Here is a 24,652-nt window from a genome sequence, read left to right on the forward strand (position 1 = left end):
TCACTAAAGACACAAGTAGATTTATGACGTAACTTGTCTAATGGACAAGTAAATATTTTATTAAATGCCACACCTGTGTTTCTTTATAGATTTTATGTAACAAGAGAACCTATTTTCAGTTTTGTAATCTTATAAAATTCAATGAATAGTCTGTCTCCCTGGGGATCTTACCTGTTGTCATCCAGTGTACAGCCTTTGCGAGTTCGTCTGATTTCTCCTTCTAGGAGCGGTCTTTGAACACAATTTAATATTGCTATTGTAGAACTCCTGTGCATTGCTTCCAGACAAAAATCTGGGTCGCTGCATTCAGATTTACACTAAAGATTTTTTTTTAATGTATTTGTAATGTCTACTGGATTAGTGATCAATCTACCTCTACTGACTTTTATGGCTAGGACTGTTTGACACTTTCCAATTGGTTTAATTGTAGCACTAGAAGTGGCTCACCTTCTACCTTAGTTCATAACTTTTTTGTTTTATGCGGAACAAGGCACATTCAGCTTTGGATTGTGTATATAATTCTTGTTTTTTCCGAACCAGTACTGTCAGTCTCAGGCTGTAGTAAACTATTACAGAACCATGGTGTTGTTCCTTGTGGGTCTGTAACTCCTTGGCTTTGTGGTTGATGAGGGCTGATGACATACGCTTTCCCTGCTGCTCTTGGAGTTTGTGCTGAGAATACTGATCCTCTGCTGTTTTGTAGGTAAGTCTCTAGAAAGGAGCCTAGTCATTTTATATCTGTGCATGTTCAGTCTCCAATGACCAGTCTATCGCCTGGTAAGTCCGATATCTAAATGTAATATCTTATGTCATGGTCTGATACACTGTTATGGAGAAAGTATTTGTCAATGTATTCAGAGTTCCACTCAATATCAGAAAAAAATAAAATATACAGGATCTTCCGCCTTGTATACATGATTTCAATGTGTAGTCTTGTTCTATCGGATAAACTACTTTTCAAGGTTCAGCAAGTGTGTGGTTGACCCTTACATCGTCACAGGTAACTGGGTCTTGATCAATCTAACTACATGCCAGTCTCAACCAATAACTGTCTTAGACTGCAGCATTAATAATAGGGTCGTAGAATGTTTGCACAGAATTTGGTTTTATCGCCTGTATGTGCATATGTTGATCCTAATGTAATCACTGCCTGTTGGATGAGACGCTTAACAAAGACAGTGTCCTCTAGGGTCTGACGAGATATGAAGAATTGTTGGTAAAAGCATTTGATTTAATCAAAATTGCCACTCTACTTTTCCCAGCTGATTCTACGATATTTAGAAATAATATCAGAAACAAATATCGTGGAGAAAAATATTGTGTCAAGAATATTTAGGACACAAATATTGTGACGGTAAGTTTCTATAGGTAAGCAAAATTTTACTATATATAACTCCACATATACGCCTTGAAGATAGATTTTTATATATATATATAAAAAATAAAAAAAACACACACACACACACACACACAAGATCAGTGACATTCCAATCATGACCTACAGGAAGGGTAGGTCATTGAGAGACTCTTTGGTGCACAGTGAATTCATTGAGGCACATGGTAGTAAAGATTGGATTTGAAGGGTTTTACCCATGCAAAACATGCACAGCATGTAAAAACAGTAATGTCAGAGTTTGTTTTGCACCATGGAAAAGGAGTACGAGGATCAACAAATTTATGATTATGTAATGTATGTGTCCCAGTGAAACGAAATATATTGGCAGTACTATTCACTCAGTTAAATAGTGAATCTTGGAACGCATAAGAGCGATTAACAACAAAGACAGACATTACCCTGTGGCATGCCATTTTGAAGAATTCCATTATAGCAATAGAGACCCGTTACAGTTTTTTGCTATTGATGAAATATAATGGAAACCTCAAGGAGGAAACCGGGAACTCAAACTTTGGAGAAGTGAATCCAGATATATTCTGGATTTGGATATTAAGTACCCAACAGGTTTGAATATGGAAGATGAATTGAGGGTACGCCTGGGAGACTAGTATATCAACTATGATAACTTTGCCATGCCTCATCTGTGTCGCTTTCTCTCTCTTTATATGAGTTGTTGATGGATCTAACATGTCGTTATATTTCTGGTTACCCTTTTAACCATCACATTTTGTCACTCTTTCACAGGCAGGGAACGGAGGGAGACATCATTGGGGTTTGGCACATGATAACTTCCTTCATTTTGGTGTTTTGATTTTATTTACTGCATGATTATTTGGTTGAGCCTGTACGCTGTTTCCATTTAAAAGTTACGAGATTAGTTAAAAGTAAGATTCTTGCATATTTACGGGGCATTATGTGGACTTATTTTGAGTCCCCCTGTGTCACCGTCATGCTTATTCATATACGTTGTTGGTGCTATTTTGAGTGCATGGTCTTACTTTAGCTTTTTCTTTGTGCTTTTTTTAGGCTGCATTATTATCAGGCTCATTGTTGTGTATAAGAAACATTTATGTTTTTTTATGAAATATTCTTGTCATGAGGAACATAGCAGTATCAATTTTTCTCATAGAAATGAATGATACATTACATTTCAACATGGCGCTGCTGCTCCCTCTCTTTCCTTTCACTTTTTGTAGTCTCTTTGTTGTTTATTACTGTTATGACACTGTCACAAAGTATTGCTGGTTTTGCTTTTTGTAAACAAGACTGTTAAGTCGAAACGTGTCTTTTTTGGCAATAAATATCTTTTCCACGTGCACTGTACGATATGGTATTGTTAGACTTGGCATCCTTGACGTGGTCTACCCTAACCTTTTGCCTCGATTTCCCAGGTTGTTGATGTGTGTAAGGGACTCGGTTTTTGCTGTTTTTGTCACTCTGGGCACTTTACCACAGCTATCCAGTGCTAAAGTGCAAGTGCTTCTATGTAAAATGTATGTGTGATTGGCATAGTTGTTTTACTGGTAAGTTCCTAGTACACTGCACTAGAGATGCCCAGGGCCTGTAAATCAAATGCTACCAGTGGGCCTGCAGTACTGGCTGTGCCACCCACATTAGTAGCCCTGTAAACATGGCTCAGACCTGCCACTGCAGTGTCTGCAGTTTTAAACTGCCAATTCGACTTGGCAAGTGTACCCACTTGCCAGGCTTAAACCTTCCTTTCTCTTACATGTAAGGCACCCCTAAGGTAGGCCCTAGGTAGTCCCACGGGCAGGGTGCAGTGTATGTTTAAGGTGGGACATATACAAATGCGTTTTATATGTCCTACCGTGAAATACTGCCAAATTTGTTTTTCACTGTTGCAAGGCCTATCTGTCTCATAGTGGGGGCTGCCTATAAATATTATTAAAGTGCAGAGTCCCTTTGGGAGGAGAAAGACATTTGGAGTTTGGGGTCTCTGAAATCACAATTTAAAAATACATATTTTAGTGAAGTTGGTTTTGAGACTGAGTTTGAAAATGCCACTTTTAGAAAGTAGGCATTTTCTTGCTTAAACCATTCTGTGACTCTGCCTGTTTGTGGATTCCCTGTCTGGGTTAGTTGGACAGTTGGGCTGTTTGCACCTCTCGCTAGACAGTGACACAAAGGGAGCTGGGGTGTAGCCTGCATATCCTTATGAGCCATCTGTGCTAGGAGTGAGGGGAGGAGTGGTCACTTACACCTGAAAGGGCTGTGCCTGCCCTCACACAATGCAGTCTCCAACCCCTTGATGTGTGTGTGGGGCTTGGCCTGGGCAAGGCAGGATCTCACAAACAAGAGAGACTTGCCTTTGAAGTAGGCCAGCTTCAAAGGCAGAAAGGGATATAAGAAGAACACCTAAAACCTCTGAAAATTTGATCACTACTACACTCAAGAAGAACCTCTACCAAGGAGAAGAGCTGAAGAGCTGAGGTGACATGCTGCCCTACCTGTGCTTTGTGGAGCTATCCTGCAGTTGCTTCTTCTGCCTGTGAAAGGGGACAAAGACTGGACTTTGTAGTGCATTCGTGTTTGTGAAGAGTCTCCAAGGGCTTGGTTTGAGCTTGCCTCCTTGTCGTTGAAGTCTCAGGGCCATCAAAGACTTCCCCTGCCAGCACCTGGACTCTCTGCTGAAACTGCTGCCTTGCCAAGTGGTGCCCTATCCAGTTCCTGGGCCCTTGAAAGGTGAAGCTGGCAGACGAATACTGAAAATCCATGCACAGACCTCAGTTCGGGGAAATTTGACGCACCTTCCATGACGCAGTTGATAAACGACCTGCCGCCGGCTTCGCAGCTGAAATCAACGCTTCACCTGCATCACGGCTGGAAGATCGACGCAACGCGGCTGGAGAAATGACACACAACACCCGCTAACGGAGTATGATAACAACGCAAACCCCACGCAGCACGGTTTTGTGATAGCATGCAACCGGATTTTCAACAACATAAGGCCTGCCCAGACCAGAGGCGCCTGTCCGGATCGACGTATCGCTCTCTTGTGGGAGAGAAGAAATGACACACGTTGACCCGCCAGAGGAGGAACAGCACGCAGTCTCGCTTGCGGGTGAGAAATCGACACATCAGACCTTTTTCAACACACACTCGCCCGTGCAGCTTTATTTTGACACTACCCAGGTACTTTTGTGAAATAACAGCATTTTCACTATTTTCTAAGGATTAAGACTCTTATTCTTTGAAAAGAGTAACGACTTGTGTGTGTTGGATTTTTGTCGGTTTGGCTTGAGTTCTTTAGATAAATTTCCCCTATTTTTCTAAATCTATGGTGTGTAATTTTGTATTGTTTTCACTTAGTTACTGCGTGTGTTGGTACAAATACTTCACACTTTGCTTCGGAAGTGAAGCCTGCTTGCTCATGCCAAGCTACCAAGGGGGTGAGCAGGGGTTAACTGAGCGCGGTTCTCCTTTATCCTGACTACAGTGAGGGTCCTTGCTTGAACAGGGGGGAACCTGACTGCCAACCAAAGACCCCATTTCTAACAGGTATGTTGCTGTTTTCTCCGGCATAGGACGCGCCACCCCTGTTAGGGTGCAGTTACAGAGATATTTGGAGGAGATATAAATATCCACATAAATACACACACACGTGTAGAAGAATTACTTTTAATTGCAGATAATTTACAATTAATTTGAAACATGATCATATAATAATCATGTAATAATGTAGTAAATTAAGAAGAATTTGTCATTGATTTTTTCTTCTTATAAAAAGGGATTGTGTTATTTTAAGACTTTCACATATAAATGAATTGAACTACGAGATCCATAATGCATTGGATCAAAAGAATGTATTTATTGCCAACATGAAATAGGACTAACAGTCATGAACAAGACCATTGTGTTGAAACGTGTTGACTGTTTATGAGTGAATAAACAGATATTTCGCTACGGAGTGTTTCTCGTCTTTTTTTAAATTGCTGGACTTGCTGCTTAGAAGGACTGCTGCCCAGCTGTTGTGGCCTGCTGCCCTTTTGCCTGGATGAGACAGACTGGACCTGCTTCTGTTGAACCCAGAGTGACTCAGAGGACTAGTTGGCTGGCCTCCTGACTAGCGCCTCAGGGACTGGACTCTGTCACCTTCGAGTCCTACCCTGCCAAGTGGTGCCACCACAGTCCTGAAAGTGGGCCTAAAAGATATCAAACAGTCCACCTGTGTAACCAGCAGAACCGGTGTACCCCTGTACCCCTGCCCCCTCCCCCACTGCACAACGCAATCCTGCATAGCCTCTGCTGCAAGGTTACACCATTTTTTATTTACACTGGTGCTAAGCAGGGAGGACCTGGGCTTGTGTTTCTCAGTGTCATTTAGTAATTCCTTGTTACACTACCATGCCATATAAATAAATTGAGATATTTTCAAGTTTATTTCTTTTATTTAAGTTCTCCTGGATTGTCTTCTTTTGCTTTCTCCCACTCAATGCAACAACTCTGCATTGAGTTCACAAACCTTATCAGAGCTTTCCTGACGCAGGGCCTTGCATCGCAAGTCTGTCACCGACAGCAGCTTCAATGGCAAAAGAGGTTCTCACATCACCGCCTCACAACCAAACCATCGCCTTGAATGTGTGACGCATCCTCGCCGCTAGACTTAGCATGGCAAACACTCATCAATGAGATCTTCAATGACACAGAATCTTGTATTGCAGCACTTTGGAATCAATGCCTCACAACTCTCCACAACAATGATTTGAGGTGCTCTTGTTCAACGGGTCTAACTGGGGCCCTGTAGCTGGCCTGCGCTCTAAATGCGGCCGGCCTGAACTTTTGACTTTGTCCCAGTCCTATGCAACCAGATATCCCCAGTGGACGCTCTGTGTTTTTTGCCACTATCTTTAAAATTGCATATCTATGGTTCTACTAATTGGATTTTTTCATTTTGCTCGTTTTATTTATTTTTTATTACTCAGTTTTTCTAGTCTGAAATGGGATCCTTTTGCACTGTGTATTCCCTATGTTACTGTTGGAAGTTGTGCACAAATACTTTATACATAGCTAAGTTAAGCTTGACATCTCTGTGCCAGGCTACCAGAGGGTTGAGTACAGGTTGATTTGGGGTTTCTTGTGACTTCACCCCGCAAGGAATGTGGTTGCTGCTTGAGTAGTTTCACTCCTCTCAACCAGTAACTTATTTTCTTACACTGGTTGTGTAAGAGAGACTCATGATTAGTTTTAGGGTTGAATATGTTTTGTAGTGACTGAGTTGGAGTTACTGTGTACAGTATTATGCAGATTATTCAAGTATGGGTAGCATCCATTAAGCCATCAGGGGACATACTGTACCCGTCCAATCATGGAGAGGCAAAGACTGTAAATGGAGGAGAAGTGGCCTTGTTGAGGCCCCAGCTCTTCATACAATTTAAAATGTCATTGCTTCCGGACTCCCATCGGTTAACATGTAAAAGGAGGATTTCTGCTTACTTATAGGGAGAGTAATGTGGTTAAGCTATTTAATTTGATTCATTTAGGGACACCGAATGGTATAGTAAACAATCTGATACTGTAACCCAAGAGTCCTAGATTATATGTGGTAATAATCATAATATTCACAAACTTGTAAATTACAATCTTATTCAGAAGCATCAGCAATTTAACAACTCAAGCAGAAAGTATATGATAGAAAGTTTCATCCCCCTCCCCCCCCCCCCCCCCACCACCACACCTTATGTGCCATGTACCAGGCTGCTCCATAGTCTCCATAGATCTTAATGACCACTGAGATGGTCCTTTCAGTTGTTGTTTTTTCTACTGTGTTTATCCACATTTTAATTGCAGTCAGTTTATTAACATCAGTATGTACTAGACTGGGTTTGTGAATCTTTCCAGCTACAGATTCCGTGAACAGTAGATGAAATTTTAAGGGATGGCAGGAACCTTGCATTGTGTTTCACGGTTATATAGTAATGGGATTCTTAATGCGTCCATTTAAGTATAGTTATACAATTTATTGTTCTAGATAAGACAGGTTCCAGCCTTCAGGCGCTCACCGAGTTCATACTGATTGCTACCATTCGCATCTAGTATAGCACTATTTCCAGAGTGAAATTTTCACCTCGGCTGACAGTCAAGTGTTTTCACAGCCCATCTAATTTTTGTAATTCTGCTTGTTTTGCAGCATAGCAAGGTCAGCGTTCTTAATTGTGGGTCTAGACTATAGGTAGACGCCTCCATAAATGCTTGGATTAGGCTGCTTCCTCTGGGTCTTGGTTGAACTTTAATGAACTAATTCCATTTGAGTTTTATTTGCCATTTGTCAAACACAGATATGCTGTTCAATACAGTCCGGTTTGGACTCCAGTGAGTTTAATCTAGAAGCCTCTGAGCAGTGTATGATTCACGTTTTAATTGTTAATATTGTACCTGTTGCCGATGCATAGTTCAAAATGTCGTATTTCCCCCTTCTCTGGGCTCACCTCCTCCATCCGTGCGAATGGTGCATCATTGCTGGAGTACTGTACACCACCGCCACCCGGGCTGCTACTGTAGCTTTGTTCACTATTGCTGTTTGGCTCACTACAATGCTATCTCTGTAGTGGGGCTCACAGCCACCTCTTTGATAGGAGAGTAGGTTTTAGAACGTACCTGGGCTGGATCCTGCCTCTGCGCATCAGCCGAGCTGCTGTGCATCTCTGCTGCTTAGTTTATGCAATGCAGGGGATGCACTAAGCAGAGGCCCTAAACAACCATCCAGGAGCTCAGGTCGCATACGGGGATCAATACGTTACCTTTGCTATGTTTATCATTTATCAAATTCCCCTTATACTTGGGTAGTCTGAATTATACTGTTAGCAGCCAAGACCGGTTGGAGATTCTCTAGAGCCACCATTATTGTCGGGCTCAAGCTCTCACTAGGGTATTGATCGCCTAAAGGCTGCCTTGCTACAATATGTCTGAATGTTGCATTTCTACCTCAAACTGAACCTCAGTATGTCAAACTTTGTGACAGTCATTATTTTAAATAAAAGTATATGGATGGCCCTCAAAATGATTTGTGGTGGTGTGAATCGTCAAGAGTGCCAGGTCACAAGGCTTCTACAATGACCAAGTTAAACATAAAGGTTTGTATTATTAAGAAAACTGCCAACCATTTACAGACTCGGTTCCAAAGAGCAAAGTCCAGCCTTCTCTAGAAGATTCCAGAACCACTGTAAAGGACCTAAGCCAGATGTAGGAAGCCTTTTGCATGTCGCAAACTGTGAAAAACGCAGTTTGCGGCATGCAAAAGGCCAAACGCGATGCACAACCTCAAATTGCGAGTCGGTACCGACTCGCAATTTGAGGATGCGACTCGCAAATAGGAAGGGGTGTTCCCTTCCTATTTGCGACCACATCGCCATGCTGAGTTGCTTTGTGACCGCAAATGCGGTTGCAAACCAACTCGCAGTTACCACCCACTTGAAGTGGGTGGTAACTCATTCGCAAAAGGGTAGGGGTCCCCATGGGACCCCTTCCCCTTTGTGAATGCCGAAAAAAAACCGAAACCAAATGGTTTTGGAAGTTTCTTTTTGCAACTCGTTTTCCTTTAAGGAAAACAGGCTGCAAACAGAAAAAAAAACTGCTTTATTAAAAAAGCAGTCACAGACATGGAGGTCTGCTGTCTCCAGCAGGCCACCATCCCTGTGAGTGCATGGACTCGCTATGGGGTCGCAAAATGCGACCCACCTCATAAATGTTCATGAGGTGGGTCTTTGTGACCCCATAGCGAGTCGCAGAAGGTGTCTGAGACACCTTTCTGCATAAAACATTGCGAGTTGCAAATTGCGAGTCGGTATGACTTGCAATTTGCAAGTCGCAAAATTTTACTTACCTACATCTGGCCCTAAGTCCTTTCCTACTTTGATGAGGGCAGCACTCTCCTGGGCAAAGTCCCCAAGAGTCAATCCAACTCCACTGAAGAGCTTCCAACAACACACCACATCAATAGTCTTCACAACTGTAGCTCAACTAAAGTTAAGTTCCTAGGTGGAGCACGCATGACATTCAGCATCAATACACTGAGTGTTAATCTGAAAATGAGGAAGATGATAATTCCCTAGGCAACATACTTCTTTATTCCTTGGATTTAGAACAGCATGCTAGGCCCCATCACCCTTATTAATCTGCAAGGAGATGAAAACGCATTTACACGAGTACATGGCTTGTCAAGCATAAGCACCTAGATGCTGAATCACTGATGAAGAGTTACATCTCCCAAATATGATATCCCAATTAAAAATTCTTTTAACTATTAGAAGAACAAGAGACATAAAGGAAGTCTTCAATTGAAAAGTGCATATGTTTAGTAAAATGTATTTTAGAAACCAAGCAACATTAAAGTGCAAAGACTGACATTTCAGAGATTCGCAGTCAAATATTTTGCCTTAATTGATCAAGAAGCGGTCGGGGATGTGGACGAAGAGACAGGGTCTAATGAGATGTGGATGTATGGAGCGTACAGCGTGTGAGATACAAGGGTAGGTGTACAGTGTGCAGAAAGATGAGTACACTTGCTCAAGAAGTGTGTTTAGATGGTATATGTGCAGGGTTAAGAAACGAGTTCACGTAAAACGAACATTTGACGTCTGCAGGCTTTGGGAACAAAGATACCCAAAAGAGGCGGGTCTAAGGAAAAAATTAAACAGTCAAACCGGAATAGGGATTCAAATACTACAATGATGTTTATCTTACGGAATATATTTTGAGTAATGTACTAGAGCTGCATTGAGGCCTCCATGAAGGAGATAGTTCACCCCTGCTTTTTTGTGGGAGCAGGCGATCGACTGGCGGCTTCTACATGCAAACCCCATCCAGAGATTTAGGCTATTGAAGGACCCAGTGGCAGGACCAGTCCCTGCAGGGGGAATTCTTACCATCCAATAAAGGCTGGGCCAAGGTTCTTTCAGGGGTCAATCTCATGGAAGTCAGTGAGGTGAGGGTTGGTCTTTGTTCCTGGCTAAAGGTGAGAGGTTGGCTGGCTTTATTCCTCCACTACTGGGAAAAACTAACCTCGGACACGTGGGTTCTTCAAACGGTTCAAGGGTTCCACATCAAGTTTCATGGCATCTCAATTCAACACTGCAGGCCACACCACTAACCTTTTCTGAGTCCCAGTGTGCTCTAATAGGCCCAGAGGCAGGGGACTTGTTACACAAAGGGGCTATCATCTAATCGTCCCTCCATCTGCAGGGCTTTTTAAGCAACATCTTTATGGTAGAAAAGCAGGATGGGGTCAATGCCCGGTGATCGATCTCCAGGAATTCTGGCCATTTCGAGATCGAGCACATGTTGCAGCTGGATGACTGGATGGTTCGCCTCGACCTTAAGTAGGTGTACCTTACGGTCCCCATTTTCACACCCCATCACAGATGTTTTACAATTCCAATGGTGCATCAAATCTTCGAGTTTCTGACTCTGCCTTTCGGGCTCTTATCAGCACGTGGTGTTTCACCAATATCCTCAAGCCCGTCATGAAACCGCGCCGAGGTTAAGGTTTCCACTTGATCATCTATTTGGACAATTTTCTTCTGTTGAAATCAGTGCCCGCTCCAACTTCAGGAGCAGTTGCACTCCATAATCTTTTGGGGTTTGTCATAGATGAGTAAAAGTCCCTCTTTACCCTGTCCACACAAACTACGTTCTTGGGGTTGGTCATCAATTCCATGGACAGGACCCTAAGCCTTCCTTCACGGAACATAACAAAAATCTGAAGGTAATTAAGGCGTACCCTCGCTCGTCCATCAACATCTCCACACAAGTTGGCCTGGATGGTCGGCCTACCATCATCCTCCATTCAGGCGATTTTCCCGGGCCCTCTATACTACAAGGCCCTTCAGAGGCTGAAAACATTTCAACTCAGCAGGGGCCTTTGGTACTGAAACCGGGTTCCTCAGAGTAAGTCCTGGAAGAGATGAGATGGTGGCTTACTCACATGGAAGCATGGAATCGCAGGGCCATTTTCGGTTACAGTCTAGATATCATAGAGTCAGACGCCAGCAAACCAGGCTGGGGGCCTCGTTGTGGGGTCTCTTCCACTGGAGGAAAATGGTCTGAGGCAGAACAGTAACTCTGCATCAGCTGCCTGGAATTAATGGCATAGTCTTTTGCAGTCTACTGCTGGACTGAGGAGAAGGTGAACTGCTGTGCACTCCTAAAGAGAGACAACAGGTCGGCAGGTAGTCCCGTATATCAATTACCTGGAGCATCCCTAGCCAGGGAGTTCTGGGAGTTTTGCCTATCTAGCAGCACATCTGCGACAGCGGAGTCTCTTCACAGGGCTTCCAACAGTGTGGCAGACTGGTGTTCCGGGGAATGGTCGGATACAAGTCTGTGGCAGTTGGGCCCGAAGTCTTCCATCAGATCAGCAATTGGTGAGGTCTGTTCACAGTAGATCTTTTTGCATCTCACCTAGATCATCAGGTGGATCACTTCTTCAGCTGGAAGCCAGATCCACTGGCGACAGTAACAGATGCGTTTCTACAAGATTGATCAGTGGAGACTGGGTATGCCTTGCCTCCATCCATGATGATCATGAGATTGTCAACTCAGGTGAGACGTCAGAAGGCACGGGTGGTCCTCGTCAACTTTATTGGAGATCATAAGTTTGGTTTCCAGTTCTTCTGGAACTTTCTGGGGATTTTCCAATCCGTCTACCACATGCTCCAGATCTCCTTTGGGATCTGCTGGGGAATCCTCACCCATTATTCCTGCAAGGCCATCTGCCTCACATGGCATGGAGGATTAGCAGGGAAAGATGGCGAATCCCTGGACTTTCAGGAGGAGCTGGAAGAATGCTGGCCATAGCATGGGCAGACAGTACCACCAAATGATATAAATTAGCATGGGTGAGATGGGTTCGTTGGTGTATACAATCGGGTTGCGATCCTTTGTGGTCGGACCTTGTCCAGGTCTTAAACTTTATAGCATCTTTGGCTTCGCAAGGACTGGCCTATAGGACAGTGAACACCATCGGTCAGCCATGTCTCCGGTTCATATTCTGATTCAATGGTATCAAGTCAGGAAACATCCTTTGGTTCGTAAAATGATAAGAGGTATCCACCTTTGCTTGCCACCAGAGCCAAGGTACTCCACTTCATGGGATGGTAACCAGGCCTTGCGTCTCTTCACATCCTGGCAGTGTAATGATTTCCTTTCTCATAAACAAATCTCTGGGAAGTTAGCTATGCTTTTATGCCTTATCTTCTACCGCAGAGTGACAGATGTGCAGGCACTTGATCTAACAGGTCAGGCGTTCACTCCGGATGCCGTAATGTTTCCTATTTCCCGATCGGGCTAAGTCAAACATTTTGGGTAATTTTAATATATGTGCTTTTGATGTGTCCCTTACAGCATGATGGAAGAGATTAAGGCATCCTAGGGAAAGACAGTTATTGATATTCCTTCAGAAATGTTTCAAAGCTGTGTCTTCCCAGACTATCGCCAAGTGGATCTGTGGGATCATGCAAGAGGCAGGCACTGATGTGTCGCAATTTGGGAGGCATTCAGGGAGAGGTGCCACGGCTTCCAAAGCATTTGATGTGTGTGCTTGTTTGGAAGATATTCTGAATGCAGCTGACTAGTCGTTGGATTCTATGTTGAAACAGTTTTATTTCAAATCTGTTTTGGAAATGGACTCTTTGGTGGTTGTCACGCTTTAAACCACCATAATCCTCCCCTCCGGTCCTGACATAGAATGTTAAATTTTCTATTGTTCGTAATGGAAAGTTTCAATTCCATGAAAGACACAGAGATGAGGATTATTCCCACCCAGGGTTTCTGTGGTTACTGCCCACCCATCCATGAATGCTTTCAGCACACAAGGCTCTCAATTCATAAGCAAAGATCATTGTAAGGTACGAGTATCATATTTGGCCTATTCATTAATACATTTGCAATTCTTGTGGAATTTGTGATTATTATTTCAACTTTCACTGATTATATTGAGATTGTGATTATGTTCTCTTTTATGTTGTTATTTTTTTTCTATGGGCTGGGGCATTCTTCTCGGTGTGTGTTTTGATTTCTCAGGTTCTCACATTAATAAAAGAGATTAGAAGTCCTCAGAGGAATGCTGCCTGTCACAGGAATGAAAGAGGAGGTTGTCAGGAGTAGCTCATTATAAATGACTAAAGGAGCTGTGATTGGTTCAAAGTTGTAGTTTTTTTCCCCCTGGGAATTACGGAAAAAGTAGTCTGATGTTATACTTGTTCAAGTCTGCTGGAGATAAATAAAGGATGGAAAGTTCAGCATAATCCTCGCCTCAGTGTCCTTAATAGAATTGAAACTTTCTGTTACGAATACTAGGCAATTTTATATTCTATGACCAAGGATACGGTGCTTACACCTACAGATGCCACTTTGTGCACACATAAATTTACTTAAACGTAATGTTGAGTGAATCTCCCCTTTTACACAAGATCATTCTTTGCTCTCACTTTTTTCCATCGCCTTTGATGTACATAACTTACTCAACCAAAGATTGGTACCAAAATTAGTTCTATGATCACTTACCTTCAAACACATACACCTTCGAAGCAAAGTAGAGTCCGATGGGTAAAATTATCATCAGCGCAGTGAAGAATAAAAGAGTTTTTAGTGTAGAGACCAAGGAGCCTTCATTTCTGAAAGAAGCAAAAAAAAAAGGCAATATTATAATTAAATTACTACACACAGTATAAACCACTGCAGAAAAGTATTTAAAGCATACAAACCACACACACACACAGCCCCCATCACCCCAACGGCTTTAAATTATCAGTGGCACCCTACCTACAAAAAAACCTTCACCATACTGATGTTAAGTATTTAAAAAAGTCACACTTGCCACATTATAATTTTACCATTTATACTGCCTCTAGGTATCTAAAGCATATGTACCGGCCTTTAACCTGAAGGTGGTGTGGGGAGGGTGAGGAGGAAGGGTGACATGATATTAACCTTATTACTTTATAGACAACAATATTGATGTTTAAGAAGGCTCAATATAGCCATTCCCTGAAACAGACTCTAGCTGTGGTTTGCTTGTGGTGAGGTAGTAATTAAGTTCACACTCATCTTACTTCACATGCATAGACTACCAAATTAATCAAATTCCCTACACTTCCTTGACTCAAAGAATGAGCTACAAAATTGCTATAAGTGCAATATGAGGACCCGAAGTCCGCAAGGGCTCAGTGCAGCTATAGTTTTACCTAATTACCTGGCGAAATCAGCAGGCTATTTACTGACAAAAGTTTTAGTCATACTTAGCATGTCAAGAGCTTTTAATTTTTTTTTTTACTTCACCGTCAAACCATAAATTATTCTTTCCTTGAGATCTACTGAATGATTGTGTGGTTGATGTGTAGCTAGTGACTATATTATAGCATTTTTTTAAAAAATATGTGAGAAGAATATTAGGCTCAATAGCAGGGAAAGAAGAGAATTCTAAATTCTCCAAGTCTTAGTTTGATCTAAATCTAGATCTATCAGCATCCTTTTTTTACATTTACTAACAGAATGACTGATAATCTTGGTGGATTACCGTCTGCTCTAATGGAGAACGCAAGGCACAGTATTACAGTTTTGGATTGGCGAAATACGATCTAAGCCAACAAACAGGGCTAGCCTGTTGCATAAATTATTCAAAAAAAAAAAAGAAGAGAACTCTGGGTAGTTCCGAAGTTTAGGTGGAGAACAGCTTCAGCAATGAACAACCTGCAACTTTGTCTGTTTTTCTAGCAAAGTTTTTAAGTATAGGGTTAGCACAGTACCATCCAAGCCAAGCTTGATAGAGACAAACTTTTGCCATTTGTACAGCAAAATCTTTAAGCATAGGATTATATATATATATATATACACATACACACGCACATATACATACACACACGCATAGATACACATGAATACACCTAACGTTAACAGCAAATGTTAATTAGAACAAATTAAGAAATTTGAAATGAGAATTTCCTACGCACATTTCCACAGTGACTATGAGCTCACACAGAAACTCCTCCAGTTGCTTCATGTGAAAAATGGCAGTCAGTCAGAATCATTTATTTTTTCCTAAGCTATTCAAAGAAAATGGGGTGTTGGAAGGGGATGTACTGACAAGCAATTTGAAATGTATTTGAAAAATGAAAAAACACACTGCTTTCCAGAGGCCATGAGAAGCCTACTCCACTCGCTATGGCAAGTCAAATTTTACCCGGGTGAGCTAGCTGGCAAAGAGCATGTGTTCTGTTCCTTGAGAATGTGAATGAGCAATAAAGATACATTTAAATCTTGTGTTTATCTGGTCACATTTGTGTGTTCAAAGAGAGGTTAAATGTTAGCTTATGCCTTCTTACAAATTTCTGCTTATTTTATCCTGGAGATTGATGTTTAGAAAATCCTCTAATTTTGCAGTCAAATAAAGAAAAGCAGTAAGGTTAACTGTCTTATACTCGTGCTGGGCACACAACATTTAAACAGCCTGTAAATTAACTGTAAATGTATTTTAAAATATATTTTAGTAGTTAAGATATCACGTTTTGTATTTATTAAGTCAGACAGAAACATTTTAATGCGATCAAAACAAATCAGAATACTTTATTTGATGAATGGATTGATTAATGTTTGCTGAAACATTTATCATTGCTTCTACGCTGTGTAGGTTTAAAAGGTAAAACTGCATGTCAGTGGGAAAGGTTGTGGCCATTTAAATGGAAAATGTCTATCAGTAAATGACAGTGTGCTACCACATCATGCTTTCGTAATATATTTATTAAAAGTGAGTTTTTAAAAACAAATATGAACTCAGAAACATTCCTGCCTCTGCCCAGATGACAATACTATTAGTAGAGGCAAGTCAGGGGCTCATGTGAACCCTATATGTGGGGTAGATTTTTATTCTACATGGAGCAAAATTTAGTCTATTCAATTGAACACAAGAGTTTTTTGCACAGAAGACATACTGAACTCAGATATTTAAAGGGGCTCTCGTATGTTATAAGGAAGAAACAGTTGACTCTGAAATTAAATATTTGCCTAAGATCACACACTTTTTGAATAGTTTATGGGTCAAGCGTGTTACAGTTAGGTCCAGTAGAGGATTCAATTCACTAGATCTGCAGGTCTGGTAACATTTTTCTGATTATTCAAGGCCCGAGTTCTAAATGGTATGTGAAACAGAACTGAGTGGCTGATATTTTGTTGCATGCCGCTTTTTGATGCAGTTGAAAAATCTTACAGCATCCTAGGATATCAGCATGCATTGCGAGTCATCAGTTATATGATGGGTGGTGATTTCGGCAGCATGGTGGTGATGGTCAAAGCTAACTTGCCACTGGCCCAGTAGGTTTTCATTAAGCAAGTGCTTCTAGCACTTGACAATAATTATTCTCCCTAAGAGAGGTCTGGAATGTGTTTCTAGTTTGAATAGAGGAATAGAGGGCTGCGTGTAGAACTGGTTGAAATATCTGTTAAGAATGATGTTTGGGTAAGGTTAATTTAGGTACATTGTGTAGGAAGCTGGCCTGGAGTGTGATGGACACCTATGGTGTTTGCACCTTATGCCAGGTCCAGGCAACCTCTATTAGTTAGTGAACAGGGTCTAGGAAGCGAAGGGCTCTCTAGTGATAGCTGTGATGAGCAGCCAAGACTTATCTAGGAGGAGTGTAAAGCACTTGCAATACCACAACAGTCACACAGCAACTTACCTCACAGGAAAGTAACCACACACTGTTACAAAAATAAAGGTACTTTATTACAGTAGCACTGAACTAGATCACTTGTATGCAGTGTCCCAACTGGAGGTAAGCGTGAACTATATATACATATTAAGTATTAGGAATTAGCGATGGTAAGAAAACAGCTAGGGCCCTATAGGGAGGGCCAAACTATATACTAGAATAGTGGAATGCAAAGTGAAGTCCCCCACCCAAGTATGTGGAATAGTTAGTAAAGAGCTAGGAGAACTCAGGACTCCCAAAGGTGAGTACCTAGATGGCCCCCAGCGACCAGGAGAGCAAAGCTACGTTACCTGGTCTTCCTAGACACTAGCAAGGGGACTTGGAAAAGGAAGATTGGAAGAACAAGACCAGGACCAGTCCAGTTGAACCCAATAGTGAATTCCAGACAAAGAAAACCTGCAAAATAATGGGACAGAGTCCAGTCCACATAGAAGTGTCCAGGTGGGGCAGGAGGCCTTCCTCACCCTTCTGCGGATGAAGATCCAGGTCAAAGATGGAAGATGAAGATCATCTGTGGAGCCCAGGAGCTGCAGAGAGGTCCTTGAAGTCATGCAGAAGATGCCCCACACCGATCGCCAGGACGCGGATGGTCAGTGGTCAGGGGGACCACCAACAAGCCTTGTCAAACACAACTCTGGGCAGGAGAGGATTAGCTGTGAGGAAAAGGACTAGCAAGGTCCAGAGGAGGTGACCCTTGGAGGGGAGTCCGGGCTGACCGTCAGCAGTCAGGAGAGCCAGCAAAAGCAGTTGCAGGTCCCACAGGCAACCAACTGGCAGCAGACACAGTAACTTGCAGTGAGGCCTAATCATCACACCTGGAGAAGAGTTCCACTTCGCTGGAGCAGCAGAGGAGAGACTGCCCTTGCAAGGATGAAGTGCTGATGGCCGGAGCTACTTGGAGCCTGAAGATCCCTCGGAGCAGGAGTCAACAAGCCTTGGTTGCTGCAACAGTCATGTTGCACAGGGACACTGTCCTGGAGAAAGGGGTGAGGGCTCACAGTCTTCCAAGTTAGACAGAGGGCTGAGGGGACCAAGAGGACAACTCAGGGCCACCACCTGTGTTGGAGGATCCATGCAGTTCCCTTGGAGAGCAGATCCCAGCAGCCGGACATAGTTGCCTTAGGTGCCGGCAGATGCAGGGGGAGTGACTCTTTCACTTCAAGGGAGATTCCTTCTTGCTTCTTTCGTGCAGCTGAAGTCTTGCCAACCCCAGAGGATGCACAGCCGTGGAAATGTTGCAATTACTGGAAGGGGCCAAAGAAACAATGTAGCAAGGTGAGGTGGCCTCAGGAGTTGCAGGCTTGTTTGGTTCCTGTGAAGTTCAGCAGCAGTTCCAGTGGCCAGGAGCAGAAGAGGTCGATGCAGAGGAGTTCTGGTGGAGTTTTGCATGCCGAATCGGAGGATGCTCCCGCAAGGGAGTCTGTAAGTAGCCCTAATAGGGGACTTGGTCACTCTGAAGGGTGACCACCTATCAGAGGGTGTCACTGAGGTCAGTCACCTGGCTTGACCAACCAAGTGCTCCCAGGTACCTCTGCACATCTAGTTTTTACGATGGCTGAATCAAGTGGCCACCTGGAGGAGTTCTAGGGTGGTGATGGATAGGGGAATGGTCACTCCCCTTTCCTTTGTGTGTTTGCACCACAGCAGGGTCTGGGGGGCCCTGGACTGGTGCAAACTGGATTATGCAAGGAGGGCGCCCTTCAAAGCAAGCTGTGCCATGGGGAGGCTACCCTATCTCCAAGGAAGAGGGTGTTGCATCCCCTCTCCCACTGGAAATCCTTTGTTCTGCCTTCCCGGCTTGAGCTGGTCAAGTAGCAGGAGGGCAGAAACCTGTCTGAGGGGCTGCAGCAGCGTGGGCTGCCCGTAAACCCTGAAAGACTGGTAGGAGCAATACAGGGGGTCCTCTAAGGACCCCCCCCAGAGTGCATAGAATCATGCCACCAATAATGGCATTAGTTTTGGGTTATGAATCCAACATGTTTGATACTATCAATCAAAAAATCAAAACATGTATTACGTGCGCTACTCACCTGGTAGGGTCTCAAGGTTCTGTGTGTGGGGGGAGGAGGGGGAGGGAGAACAAGGGGGTGGGGATGCCGATTTACTGTTCAAAAAGCCATGTCTTGAGGTGTTTTCTGAAGGTCAGGTGGTCCTGGGTCTTGCGTAGGTTGGTGGGGAGGGAGTTCCAGGTCTTGGAGGCAAGGTAGCAGAAGGATCTGCCTCCGGAGGTGGTGCGAAGGATGCAGGGGACTGTGGCGAGGGTGAGGTCAGCCAAGCGGAGGAGACGAGTGGGTGTGTGGAAGTTCACTCTTTCTTTGAGGTAGGCTGGTCCAGTGTTGTGGAGGGATTTGTGTGCGTGGATAAGGATTTTGAAAGTGATCCTTTTGCTGATGGGTAGCCAGTGAAGGAGTCTGAGGTGAGCGTAGATGTGTTCATGGTGTGGGAAGTTTAGGATGAGACGTGCGGCTGCGTTCTGGATCCGCTGGAGTTTCTGCTGAAGCTTGACTGTGGTACCAGCGAAGAGGGCACTTCCGTAGTCTAGTCTGCTGCTGATGAGTGCATGGGTGACGGTCTTCCTGGTTTCTATGGGGATCTATTTGAAGGTCTTACGCAGCATGCTGAGGGTGTTGAAACAGGAGGAAGTTATAGAGTTGATTTGCTGGATCATGGAGAGAGAGGAGTCTAGGCTGATGCCGAGATTGTGTCCGTAGGTGGAGGGTGTTGGGGGTGGTCCTAGGGCGGTGGGGCACCAGGAGTCATCCCATACTGTCTTGTTGGGGCCGAAGATGATGATTTCGGTTCTGTTGGAGTTGAGTTTGAGGTGGATTGCTGTCATCCATTTGGCAGGGGCGAGGAGTCTGGCGTGGAGGCTTGTCTTGGCGGTGGTGGGGTTCCTGGTGAGGGAGATGACGAGCTGGGTGTCGTCTGCGTAGGATATGATGGTGATTCCGTGAGGGCGGAGGATGTTGGCGAGCAGGGCCATGTAAATGTTGAAGAGGGTAGGGCTAAGGGAGGACCCTTGGGGGGCCCCACAGATGATCTTGGTTGCTGGGGACTGGAAGGGAGGGAGGCGAACTTTCTGGGTTCTTTCGGCGAGGAAGGAGGCGAGCCAGTCCAGGGCCTTGTGTCGGATTCCTGCGTCGAAGAGGCGTGTTTGGAGGATTTGGTGGCAGACAGTGTCAGAGGCTGCAGAGAGGTCCAGGAGGATGAGTGCGACGGTCTCGTCTTGTCAACTCTGGTTCTGATGTCGTCAGTGCAGGCAATGAGGGCGGTCTCACTGCTGTGGTTCTTGCGGAATCCAGACTGAGAGAGATGCCTAGGTTAGGAGTTACCATTATGTAGCTGGACAACAGGTAGGCCAGTACACGGGTAAAATGATTTCCCCGCACTTATGAAATCCAATGCACCTTTTCACGAAGGCTGCAATGGCAGACACTGTTTGCATGGGCTGCCATGGGTGGCATAATTCATGCTGCAACCCATAGGGGACCCCTTGCTGTATCAATGTCCTGGGTACCGTAGTACCATATACTAGGGACTTAGAGGGGTACACCTGTATGCCGGAGAGCACAATCACTGGGGTCCTGGTTAGCAGGATCCCAGTGAGAACAGTCTAAACACACTGATAGGCAGAAAGTGGGGGTAACATACCAAAAAGAGTGTATTTCCTACACACTGCACTATACCTGGCATATGGGGTTTAATAAGACAATGACATGGTTTCTATAGTTAGAGGGGTTTCATGATTTTCTGATCAATGGACACTTATGTTTGGGACTTTTTCTGATTGGGTGCATTTCTCAAAGTAGAGATTGTTCATTTGATCAGGGAGAATGACCATTTGGTGGGCACTTTGCTTAGACAGTTTGGCTCCAATCTAAGGAATGACGTTTTGGTTGGATGATTTAGGCTTACTGTGTGTTTTATGTATTAATGCTCAAAGAGCAGCAATGTGTTAAAGTTAACCATGCCTTTTATAGCTTACATGATTGTCGCTTTTTGATTACATTTTTTGGTATAAAGGAGTCGATAGGCAACACTGATTTTTAAATTATAAATGTGGAGCACTGTCATTTGTGAAAAGGGAGAGTCATTACAGTATTTAGAGAGTCCATGTTTTCTGGAGTGAGATCTTTAGGGCATCAAAGGCAGAATTAATGTGTGAGAAAACATCAATTAAGTCATTTTAATTTCCGCACTGAATTTTGGTATGTTTAAAAAATGATGAGATTTATTTAATTTGGAAGGACAAGAGACTCAAGGAATTTTTCAGATCATTCAACCCAAACTGTGCTATTGCATTTCAGGTTGGATATTATTGAGCCTACACTTTTTCCACTGTGATTATAGTACAGTGGTACGTGCAGAGGCTGCTTTGGAGAGTTGTTATGAGAGTGAAGATGGAATTTCCTCTAGCCCATTCTACATCTAGAAGAAAGTGGTCAATGCCAACTGAGCAAGATGAGCAAGGAAAAGTTTAGTACAGGGATCCAAAAAGGGATTTTGTCTTAAGGATGAAAGACAAGCTAGCATTCATTGATGGTTAGGTGCAAGACTGGTGAAAGGTGGATTGCATGTGATGCTGGGGTATGTGCATGATGTGTCAAGTGGAGATGTGTGTACCTCACTAAGCTTTTAAAGACAATAATTAATTACTTTTGTACTTAGTGGGTTGTCAATATAAATTATGGAGAACCCTCAAGCTGCAGAATAACATATAGTTTGAGAAATCATACCCCAAACACACTCCGGTAACAGTTCAAGGGTGTGTAGAGGATGAGACATCTGCAGAGGTTGTCTGAGTGCTCTGAGCTTAACAGTGAACCTAGAGTGACACTTTGGACGTTCTGCTTCGCTAAAAGGCACAGGCTCAACCCAAAGAAAGGAATGGCACATAAGGGTAGCTCAACGGATGGCAATTTTCCAGTAATCTAAATATGCAATGCGGGTGTCTGCAAAGAGGGGTTGGACATTTTGATACAAAAAGTAATGTATGACGAGACCACCATCCATGACAATTGTATATCAAATGCTTGATAACTGAGAACCTTGAAACAAAGAACAGGGCTCTCACCTGATGATTTCTTTTTTTTTTTTTTATCTGCCATGAACAGACAACAAAAGATACAGAATATTAAATATAAGCTTAGGGTGACCTTTCAAATTTAATGAACCTCAATGCTGCTGTAAGCACTAAACAACAGACCATGTTAGCTTGTACAGAGGTATGGGTTTATGCAGTGGCGAGAGCGAAACAAAAAATGAAAAGCATAAAAATTAAGTTCATGAATCATAACTAAAATAGAACTGTCCACCACTGTTCGGGTTTCTTGTAAGGAGCTTTGTAACAAACCCCTCCACCTTTGCTTATGGTCTAGATTTGAAGTGGATCCTGTTTAGTTTTACTGTGAACCAGCAGATAGCTTAGCCTTCTGGCTTGCAGGCCTGAGTCCCCGTCACCTAGTGACTTTTTAACCTACTTAGCCTGCTCTGTTTTAGCGCATTTACTTAATTATTTCTTCCAAAATGGCTGCTATGTTTACAGTTATGAAGATGTTTTGATTTCCCGTTATCAGTGCCACTCTGTGAAGGCGTCACTATCAGCATCAAAGACAAGTGATGTACGTAGCTATTCACATCATGTCCCTTTCCCACTTACAGGTGACAGGAACATAATGTACTTTGGAAAGAATGGTTTATATAGTTGCCGCCCCAAGCATGCCTTCTCATCTATTGTTTGGGAACATACCCGCGTCAACGGTCCTACAAGATCTGTATAAAGACAACTCACGCAGACAAGGTTATCAGAGGGATTCCTATTAGATGCCATCAAAGCTATCTATGCTACATGTCGCCTTGATGCAGACCCAGTCTTCGTATCCCCAGGAGGTTTGATCTAGAGACCTCATTCCAAGGTAACAAGGGTTGGGGGGCTCTTCTCGTGGACATGGTACTGGCAGATTAGGTTTACCACACCAGCCTCTCTTTAGGTTAGATATTACGTTAATAATTCTAGGGTCTTAGGGATATTCCCATCATGTTATTGCAAGATGGTGGGGGTCTTCATATTCACGACTCGTTTTTACAACTCTGTTTCTTGCAGTGTTCATTATCCTAATCATAGCAGCCCATGCATTTCACAGTATATTGCAGTCTTGTTAATAAAACCTTTTCAAAACTTTACTGGTTATCCTTCATTGCCTGTGAGTGAATGAGACTTGTTGCTCATGTGAGTAAAGGGTAATCTCCATTTAACCACGACTCCCCTGCGATGTCGCACTCGAGCCCATGTGTAAAGGCAGCCACAAATCACCTTTTACTATTTGTGTTTATGGTGAGGTACTGCTTGTGAGCCGAGAGGGTTGTGCCGACAGTTGTGACGTGTTGTAGGATTGACCTAGTCACTTACAAACAAAAGTGCTGTCAACCATAAAGCAGCAGTCTTGCCTAGAGCAAGAGTCTAACTACGACAGATTTTTCACGTTCAAACCTGTATTTCCACTGCTTAATCAGTTCATGGAAACCATGGAAGGTGACCAGTAAGTGAGTGGGATTTCAAGGTTAACCAGTCAGAGTATGAGCTACAAATATGCTTATCTAGTGACTGCAAAGGGTAACAAGTGTTGACTTTGTCAATGCTCATTTGCATTGGCAGAGGCAAAAATCAAATTCCAACTTGGTGGCTGCTTAATCACAATGTATGCGTACAACTGCTTTTGAGTTTCTTGCCTACAGGGCCCCTAAAGCAGCAAAATGTTTTGTGAATGTGGAAAGACAAATTTACTGTTTTATCTCCAGTCCTAGAATATCTGAGATTTTACCCAAAAAACAATACAGAGGGCTTCTTTATTGTTCTAACTCCAGTCCTAGAATATTTGGAGTAAGTTAAAAATCCCCTCCAAAAAAGTTGAAACGTTAGTTATGCATTGACAGAAAGGGCTGCCATGAAGGGAGATGGCATTTCCTAGACCGCTTGAGAGTCCCCTTCGCAGACTTTCTTCAACTCAGTTACATTCTGGGAAATACCTTCGATTTACTTTCACATTTATGCTGTTCTGAGACCTCTCTTTATGGGAAGGTTCTATTACAGCTTTAAGCTTTCCCCTCTCAAACTTTCTATGGTTTCTGTCAATACTAAGAGAGCTTACCAAAAACCAGTGTGTGTCTGTGCTGTTATGCTGCAAGTAGTAGTGACAGTAGGTCTTCTCAGACAACTAAGAAGTGAATGGTGGGCAGACCATCATGATAGCTGCCCAAAAGAGGCACTTTCAAATGTACTGTTAAGTAATAGAGTGGATGAAGCCAGATGGGTCTCCACAAAAAATTCCAGCAATACAGTGTTGTACAATGCAGCGGTGTCGTTTAGAGGGGTGTGTAGAGTGCAGTGGCACGGAGTGGCGCAAAGGAGAGTGGCGCAGGGTAGTGCTGAGTAAAGTTCAGTGATGTGGAGTGCAGAGTAGAGTTGAGTGGCAGAGTGCAGGGGCATGGAGTGTAGACTACATTTGATTGGCATAGAGTGGTGCAGCACAAAGTATAC

At 43.4% G+C, this 24,652-nt stretch overlaps 1 protein-coding gene across 1 annotated transcript in view; it reads right to left on the minus strand.

Moving 5' to 3' along the window:
* The window catches only part of VMA21 (vacuolar ATPase assembly factor VMA21), a 62,995-nt gene that overhangs the window by 12,560 nt on the left and 25,783 nt on the right, over positions 1 to 24,652 (minus strand). The window contains exon 2 of the mRNA XM_069212397.1: positions 13,916 to 14,025. Coding sequence (XP_069068498.1) covers positions 13,916 to 14,025 — 110 coding nt within the window. The remainder of the gene's footprint in view (positions 1 to 13,915; positions 14,026 to 24,652) is intronic.

Source organism: Pleurodeles waltl, chromosome 2_1, assembly GCF_031143425.1.
Source record: "Pleurodeles waltl isolate 20211129_DDA chromosome 2_1, aPleWal1.hap1.20221129, whole genome shotgun sequence".
In the NCBI taxonomy this organism is placed as follows: Eukaryota; Metazoa; Chordata; class Amphibia; order Caudata; family Salamandridae; genus Pleurodeles; species Pleurodeles waltl.